This window comes from Leopardus geoffroyi, chromosome D1 (assembly GCF_018350155.1).
Source record: "Leopardus geoffroyi isolate Oge1 chromosome D1, O.geoffroyi_Oge1_pat1.0, whole genome shotgun sequence".
Taxonomy (NCBI): Eukaryota; Metazoa; Chordata; class Mammalia; order Carnivora; family Felidae; genus Leopardus; species Leopardus geoffroyi.
In genome coordinates this window covers 20,604,818-20,613,721 of record NC_059329.1, presented here as the reverse complement: position 1 = coordinate 20,613,721, position 8,904 = coordinate 20,604,818, and the positions used below count along the sequence as shown (strand labels likewise).

At 47.4% G+C, this 8,904-nt stretch overlaps 1 protein-coding gene across 6 annotated transcripts in view; it reads left to right on the top strand.

The window, feature by feature from the left end:
* The first annotated feature begins 263 nt into the window (after nt 1–263).
* SCN3B (sodium voltage-gated channel beta subunit 3) overlaps nt 264–8,904 on the top strand; it is a 31,743-nt gene continuing 23,102 nt past the window's right edge. For 2 of the 6 annotated variants that reach the window (XM_045483253.1, XM_045483252.1), the window contains exons 1-2: nt 280–914; nt 1,355–1,436. In XM_045483253.1, the coding sequence (XP_045339209.1) occupies nt 538–914; nt 1,355–1,436 (459 nt within the window). In that variant the 5' untranslated portion in view covers nt 280–537. The other 4 variants (XM_045483255.1, XM_045483254.1, XM_045483251.1 and 1 more) reach the window with 4 other exon arrangements.

The window sequence follows — 8,904 nt, the reverse complement described above, 5'->3', positions numbered from 1 at the left end:
CTCACTGGATGAGGAGGTGACCATGGGAACAGGTGCGCCTCACTCCTACCCCATGTCTCCTAAGCAGGGATTATCTTGCTGGGTTTGGTGTGCCCGGAACTAATTAATCAAGGATAGACAAAGAAGAGTCTAGAAGAAGAGAAGGGGATGGGGTCGGGGAAGAGAAGCCGCGAGCTTCTCGTGTACAGTGTGCATGGCAGATGACATCATTGCCTGAAACAGATTTGGCCCTCCCCTTCCCGGAGCTGGAGGCTAGCTTGCCTGTGCTGTAGCAGGAGTGGGGTTGCCTGGAGGGTGTGAATTGGTGGGAGGAAGTGTGCCCGCGCTGGGAGAGGTGTGGAGATGTGAAAGGGAGACCTGGAGGCAGCCAGCGAGAGCAGAAACCGCGGGGTCTGGAGGTGTTTGCGCAGCTCCAAGCTCCGCCCCGCGCTGGGCAGCCTCGCTCGGCCACGGGAGGGACACGCCTGTTTGGGGGTGGGGAGTGTGTGCACGAGGGGTGGGTCCGTGGTGGCGGTGGGGGTGGACAGCCGCCTGCGCATGTCAAGGCTGACTGAACACACACGGTCAAGAAGGACCTGGAGAAGGGCAGTTGGTCACCCGCCACCCAGAATCGGGGCCCCGGCACTATCTGGGGGCGAGCTCCTGGGAAGCGGCCCACCCTCCCTGACCCTCCCCAGAGATCTGCGGCCGACAGGAGCTCCCGCCTCTTGCCCCGCCCCTCCGGACCTTCCCGCGGAGCAGAGGGCGGGCGTGGACGGGACCGAGGTGGAACGAATTTTGGAGCTCAGACGGGAGGCCCCGGTGGCTTTGGGTGTGGGGGGCACGCCCAGCTGGAGAAGCCGGTGCAGGCTGATGAAGCCGAAGCTCCCGGGTCTTGGTGGATCCTGGTCGGAGCGTAGCTGTTCCCAGGGGAGGTGAGAGGTGGATCAACATGGACCCCTTCGACAGCCCAGCTGCCTAGAGCCAGCCGCCTAGAGCCAGCCGTGCTGCTCGCCTCCGAGCTGAGCTGTCACCGAGGCGCAAACCCGAGAAGCAGCCGAGCAACTGGAATTTGTGAAGTTCCGGGGTGGGCGGGGAAGGTACTGTCCGTGGTGCTGAGCCGGATCCCAGCAACGGGCTCCGGGGAGAGCGCGCGAAGCTGCTGATCGGCTCCCTCGAACTGGGGCGGTGCACTGGGGTGGTTTGGAGCTGAAACCCCCGCCCGGCTCGAAAACCCCTGAAAGCCTCCCCAGTCGCCGGCGCTTGGCCCTTATTTCAGTCCGAAAGTCGCCCCCTTGGGGCAGTTCGTCCCAAAGGGTTTCCTCGAAAGTATCTGAGAGGGCGAGTTCTTGACCGAGGGAATCTCTCTGTTTAGCCCCGGAAGCCACCCGCCAGAGAAAAGATGCCTGCCTTCAACAGATTGTTTCCCCTGGCTTCCCTCGTGCTCATCTTCTGGGGTAAGTACCAGCACCCTGCCATGCGAGATGCAGATAACAGTAATAATGCCAACAATAATAACACTAATTGATGCCGTTTGTAACAAAAGGAGCCTTGGTTGGCTTCTCTCTATGCATGTCTGCCAGACATGGAGATCCGTAAGGGTTACATGAGAGCTGGGATTTTGAGATTGGAAAAACACCTCACTCCCCTGCTGTTATATTCCAGAACCACCCTAGTGGGTTTTCCACCCCTCCTCCTGTTTCCGATTAATTCCAAAGTATTTTTTCCCTTTTCCTTTTGTTGAAAGGGAATGCAGTCACGTTCATTATGAAAAATCTCGGTTGCATTTACCTTTCATTTTTCAATGAAAAATCATTGGGTCTTCAAATTAATTCCCATGTATTTTTTTAAAAAGCTAAATGCATGCATTTTGAGAATGAAAACACGTTGTTGAGCCACTTATTTAATTTTAATAAGGAAAATAGGCTTCAGCCATTTGCAGCTACGTCTTTGATAAATAGGCACCTGGGCATTGCATCTTTATTCTTTTTCATGAACATGTGAAGCTAAGGTGCTTTGGTGTTTGGGGAGCTATGTTTTTTGCTTTCAAAAACGAATAGGTTCTTGTTTGCTGTGAGGAAATAAGGTGACCTTCTCCCTCCAAATAAGGAAGACCTTCACTTGCAACACTAAGGCTAAGCAGAGTGGTGTCAGAGTAGGGTACCTGCATGTGTGTAGAGAGAGTTAATGAGTCTACGTGATAACATCCGTATATGTGATTGAGAGAATGCTTTACTGTGTCGTTTATGCCTCAGTGTTTGAATGTGTGTTAGTGTATGTCTGAACATGTTAGTATGGGCATCTGAATGGATTGGTGAAGATGTGTGTGTGTGTGTGTGTGTGTGTGTGTGTGTGTGTGCACGCGCGCACGTGTGTGTGATTGCTGTATAGTTCTAGGCATCTCTCTCTTGGTGACTCTGATTAGATCCTCAGGTCAAATACAGGTGCTGTTCAGTTGATATATTGCTTCACATGATCGTCTACATTTCTACTTTTTACATGCTTTTACCTTCCTCTATGCTAAAAGTCAATAACCAGGATAATTGTGCCCACTTGCTTTATTGAAACTAGGCGTGTGGGATTTATTCTCCCATGGTTGGCATGAAACTCATTCTCCCTGTGCAGTGGCAAATATGCTGATGGGAATTGCCTCTTTGCCTTAGTATCACTTTATTAAACCTCCAGGACTTATTGGCTGCCAGCATTATCTGGATTTTACATGTGACCAAAAGCAGAGCCAAGCTTCATGTTGAACAAAATGCCTGATGAGACAGTCTGGGAAGGACAAAGAGGGAGAGTAATGCCAGTGCCAAGGGCAGACTCATCACCATCCATCCCCAGTAGAGTGACTAGACCTGAAGATGAAGCAGACATAATGGGTTGCCAATGATCTCACCTGCCTTGACGATTTAAGGCTAGGATTTCCTCAGGGGAGGCTAAGACTAGGGAAATGAGCCTTAGGAGAGGTTCGTCTGGCTGGAAAAGAAAGAGTATTGATAAATCAATGGAAGATAAAGTTGCAGAGAAGGACTGGGGTGAGATTCTACAGAGCTTTTCTTCCCAAACCTTAATTTAAATTTTTAGCATCCCTGCCTGAATTCCAGTGGAAGGGGTGAGGGTGCCACATGCTAAGTAAGCCCTTTTTAGGACTTATAAAGCCTGGCTTGGAGTCTTAGCTGTGCCATTAGCTTGCTATGTAACAACCTTAGAGTATCTGGTTCCTCACATGGAAGTTCAGAAGTTGGGGCAGATAACATCTAAGACTGAAAAGTAAGGAAATATTTACAAAATATTGCTCAACTTGGTAGCATCCACCCCTCTCCTCACCTCCACTTTCCACCCCATCCCCAAAATAAAACCTTTGGAAGAAGCATGCACATCACACCCATCATTTGCTCATTCTCAGCTTCTTTGGCTCATGAAGCTTAAAAGCTGCAGAAGGAAAGAGGGATGGTTCAGGAAACCTGGTCATCAAATGTAAGAGAAGGGCCTCATTTCACAAATGCAATTTCATTTTATTTGAATGTAATTCTAGGACTGGAAACCACTTTGACTAGATGCATTCTCCCTTCCCAAGTTGCTTTATCACATGATGCAAATATAAATGGAAAGAATATTTTCCATTGTATTATTTTCTGCATATATTGAAAAAAAGTTCCCTTATTTCCTTTAATAAAGTATATAATAATAATTTTTTAAAAACCTACACTTCCCTGGTGCTTTATGGTTTGCAAAGCACTTTTCAATCTGTTACTTCTTTTTGGTCACCATATCAATCCTTGGGGGTAGCTAGGGAAAGTAGTATTACTTCCAGTTTAGATGTGAGAAAATGAGCTCAGGGAGGGGGAAGGACTTGCCAGAGAGCTCTTGTCTCCTGATTTCAGTCTTTCAGTGCTTGTTCTAGCACTTCTAATGAACACATGTGCTGCTATGCAGGATTGCCAGATGGGCTCTGTCCTCACATCCCTCTTCAGAGCCACCACCCTCACACCCCTCTCGCCATGCCTTTCCTTTGCCCTCCCCGTCCAGGCTCCAGTGTCTTCTCTGCTCTTCCTCTCCGGGTCTACTCCCCCACGTCTGCTCTGTTGGGGATGCTTTCCTCTCGTCCCCCAGAAGCTCATCATGCACCCCATTCTTTTCAAGGCTCTGCTAAGTGACTGGCTAACCTGATAGACAAATCATTTCAGGTTGTTAATGCCTACAGATAACTTCGTTTATTACCCCTTTTGGCAAATATTTACATTCTAATAAAAGCCTTCATTATCTTAGCACAAAGGAATGCATTCTAGAGCAAGCTCAGAAGGGGCAAGCTAGTAATGTCCAAAGAAGAAAAAGATTTGAGGGTATTAGAGGAGTTGGTTCAACACATATTACTCTCCACCTCATGATAGATTGATACTATTCCTTAGTTAAATATAATCATTAGTAATATATCTACCTAGCCTACCTTCTCATAAGTTTCCTCATTATTACTATAGAAATTGGAGAAGAGACCAGAAGTCAAATGATTTGGCCAAGATTATTCCAGGAGTTTATCATTTACAGTCAGCAATGTGGATTGAGTATCTACCATATGTACGACCTTTTCTTGGATATCTAGAGGATTTCACAGAGAGGCAGTGTGTACTAGAGACTCATGGGGTGGAGAAACAGATTTCACCTCTTGATGGAAGAAACAGCACGTCATATTGCAAAGGGCAAGCAAAGAGACATGAGAGAATTTTGTGACCATTTTGCAATGTACTATCCAGGACTTCATGAGCAGAATTCTTATGCCTTGAAACTGGACTTTGGCCATGAGAAGGAAATCAGTAGTGCTTGTTCTCTGATGGTACACTGGATTGCTGTCATCTCAGGAGCAACTCAGGAAAAAGAGAGATTGCTGTGCAAGCCACAGCCATCCTCCTGATTGCATATATTTTGCCCTCCCTCCTTTAACTATAAATGAACTAACTGTGCTCCTATTTAAGACCAATTCATCCACTTGCTCACTAAAGCACATCACCTGGCACGTATTCGAGGATGTTGGTCCAACAAATGGTTCTTTTTCAAAGCCCAGCAGCTCTGCTACCACCTTCATCCAAGCCAAACCACTGAGCCATCTCTCAATGTGATCAGTGTACCAGCCTGTTAACTATCCTGTTTGCTTCCACATTGTCCTTCGTCACCTCTTCCATTTATTCTCAACATAGCCAGGTCATGTCAGTTTGTACCAATCGTGTTATTCTTCCACTCAGAACACTCCAATGGTCCCCATGTCACTCCAAACAGAAGTCCAAGTTCTAATCAAGACCAGCCATGATCTGGCCCTGGCTTATGTCTCCTTTCTCACTTTGTTCCCTGGGCTTCATTGTGCTCTGCTTTCGACAGACACTCCCACCCTAGGACCCTTGAAATGCTATTTCCTCTGTTTGCACACTTCCATGGAGATATTCATATATCTCCTTTCTTGCTCTCATTTCTTTCCTTCAGTGCCTGCTCGATGTCACCGTCTCAGTGAGGCTGTCTCCGATGTTCCCATGCGCCTCTACTCTGTTTTACTTTTTCTCATTAGTACTTACTACAATGTCATGTTTCTTATTTTTATTACCCTCCTCTGGAATACAGGCTCCATGAGAGCAGGAATGGTTTCTGTTTTGTCCCCTGTTGCATTGTCAGTGCCTAGAACAGTGCCTGGCATACAATAAGCACACGATATATTTGTTGAATAAGTGGGCAGATAAATGAAGGAGAAAATACATTAACAGGTGATATATGTCCAAAGCACATTCATATAGATCATTCCATAGAATTCCCATGATGACGCTATTAGATGTTATTTTCAGCATTCTGTTGATGAATAAACTGAGTCTCAGAGGTTAAAGAGTAGATACACACAGGCCTTCAGTTGCCAAATTCATTTTCTTCCTGCCTCTGTATTTGTAACTGTGCATTCCTCGGTACATCGTCCTATGCTACTTTTGAAGTCATCATCACTGAACTAACTTATCTTTACCATGTCTCATTAAATATGAATGTGCCTCAAAGCTGCCTGCCACACAGATTTCTCAGTGCACATTCTCTGCACCTGTATTTGTTCCCAAACTTTTGCACAGACCACACCTTCTTTTCTTTTTTTTTTTCAACCAGGCTTACAATCGAGACTTCAAACACATCACATATTGAAAGTGTTTCTGATCAGTTCTCTCTAGATACAGATCCTCTCTCCATGAAAGTGATGGTCCATATACAGAAGCGGGAGACTCTTCTGCAGACTGCCTGATAAGACCAGCCCCAGCTAGCTTGAGAGTTTTAAAACCAATTAGTTTTATTTCCCCTTGATGTTTTAAACTCATCATAGTGCCACTTGTGTGTTTGTTTAAAAAATTTTTAATGTTTATTTATTTTTGAGAGAGAATGTATGAGCAGGAGAGGAGCAGAGAAAGAGGGAGACACAGACTCAGAAGCAGGCTCCAGGCTCTGAGTTGTCAGCTGTCAGCTGTCAGCTGGCTCTGAGCCAGACATGGGGCTCGAACTCACGGACGGTGAAATCATGACCTGAGCTGAAGTCAGACTGAGCTACCCAGGCACCCCAGCATACTAGTTTTTAAATATCAATGTGTATTGTTTCATTTTTTTTTTAGGAGTTTTGTTTTTATTATTAATTCATGGGAAAGTAGCATTAGAAGGGGACTTAGAAGTCCTGATATAAGATCATCCCATTTTTGAATCTTCCATACAATAAACTCTTACCAAATAGTTTTTTGTATTTGTAATCAGCTTCAGCACCAGAAAATTCTTTTTTTTTTTTTTTTTTTTTTTTTTAATGAGCCAAATTTACTTTCTTGTAACTTTTGGAATTAGACAGAATCGAATTTCTCTTCCACAGGCCTTCAAATACTTGAAGGCAGATAAGTTCTGTGTCCAAGCCAGACACCCCCAATTCTCCCATCTGTTTCTCCCCAGACGATGTCTCCAGACCGTTCTCCATCTTGCTCCTTGCTGGGCATGCACTCACTGAACAACTTCCTGTTGTCAAGTGAGACAGCTGAACTGATCGGAACGGTCCAGATTTGTTCTGCACGGTGCACAGGCACTGTCTCTCCCTCGTTGTGCACATCGTGCATCTGTTAATGCAGCCCACATTTGCACTCACTTTGTTGGCGGCCTCATCCCACTTTTGACTCATCCTGAACGTGCAGTCTGATGTACTCACCCTATTTTTATGGGCCACAAGTTTCTAGAGGGCAGAGACCGTAAGTCCAGACCTCCATGTGGCAGGCAAGCTATCGCCCCAATCTGACCTCTCTCCAGATTTTTAACTTTGTCTCTCTCTACTCCTCTGCAAAAAGCATTGCTCTAGCCTAGTGGCCAGCTCACCGTCTTCCTCATCTGCTGTTCCAGCCTCCACCAGGTGTCGGAATTACCTACTTTTTAAAATAAAATTCAGATGCAATGATTATCTCTCCATGGCTTGCAAACATCTGACCCCTCATGTTGTGAAGGCCACACAAAGGTCTTCACAATGTGGTCCCTGCTCCCTTTCTAGACCTCTGCCTCATCTTCCTTCTCTTCCTCTCTCCCCAGCCCAACCAGGAATAACTGGCCCTCCTCTGGGAACAGAACACGTCACCAGCATGGCACTCGCCATGGTCCCATTTAATGATACTTAGAAGTATGCGTTCCCTGCTAGATTATAAATGTCTTCAGGGTGTGGTTGGTGTTTTATTCATCTTTGTGTCAGCCTCACATCAGGCCTGGCACAGAGTAGATTTCAGTGAATGGTGGTTGAATGAAGGGTGCATGGATGGGTGGGTATGTGCGCCCCCGGTTTCCCACCGAGACTCTAAGTCTTTGAGGGCAGGGCTCAGGGCTGCACCCCGGGAGGCTTTCAGTCAACTCAGAGTCATCCGTGGCTCCTGCAGCCCACGCCCTGCCTGTTCTGAGCGCGCATCCTGGGGGAGCCCAGGTGAAGACGTACACGCAGGTACATGCGATCTTCAGGTTTGTCTCATGATTCTTCCTTCTCTGTCTCTTCTCCCTCCCTCTTGTTCTCCAATGCCGCTCTCCTGGTGCCCTCCTCCCCAACACCTCCTGTCCCTTCCCTGTCACTGGGCCTCTCTCCAGTCAGTGTCTGCTTCCCTGTGTGTGTGGAAGTGCCCTCGGAGACGGAGGCCGTTCAGGGCAACCCCATGAAGCTGCGCTGCATCTCCTGCATGAAGAGAGAGGAGGTGGAGGCCACCACGGTGGTGGAGTGGTTCTACAGGCCCGAGGGCGGTAAAGATTTCCTTGTATGTCTGGCTGCTGACTCCGGCCTTTCTTTTGCTTGCCTCTGCTGTTATGTGCCTGGCTCCCGAGAGTCTGGGGAATGAGGCTCTGACAAACCCTGGCTCTTTCTTTTCAAAGCGTTGACAGCTCCCCAGCAGATAACTGACGGCCTTAGTGTAGCCCAGCCTCTGTGATGGGAAGGGCACTTGGCCAGCCGCAGGCATTCCTGGTTACCAGCGGGGGAAGGGGGAGAAGACAGAAATAGCATGTAGAGCCTACCGTGTGCTAGCCACCCCACAAGGCACTTTGCAGGTGCTTTCACGGGCTCTTGTGCACCATCATGTTGGACGGATTAAATTAGTAGAAAGATGGAAATAACACTCAGCCTCATTCTATGGGAGAGCATAGGTTAGCTCATTTAAATCTCGCAATCCCAGTGAGAAAAGAATGGCAGGGATGACCCAGGCTGATGTTCAACTGGTATACCCAGTACAGCCGCATCTGTGAGTGAACTATTTGAATAGGTCTATAATAGGCACTCGCTGTCCTAAGCTTCCCAAGCGGCCTCACCATCATCGGTCCTACTGGGAACCTCCAGACCTCCCCCACGCAACTAAGGGATCATCCTGACGGAACAGGGAGCCTCCGGGACTCCGCTCCATGCTGTGGCTGGTGTCA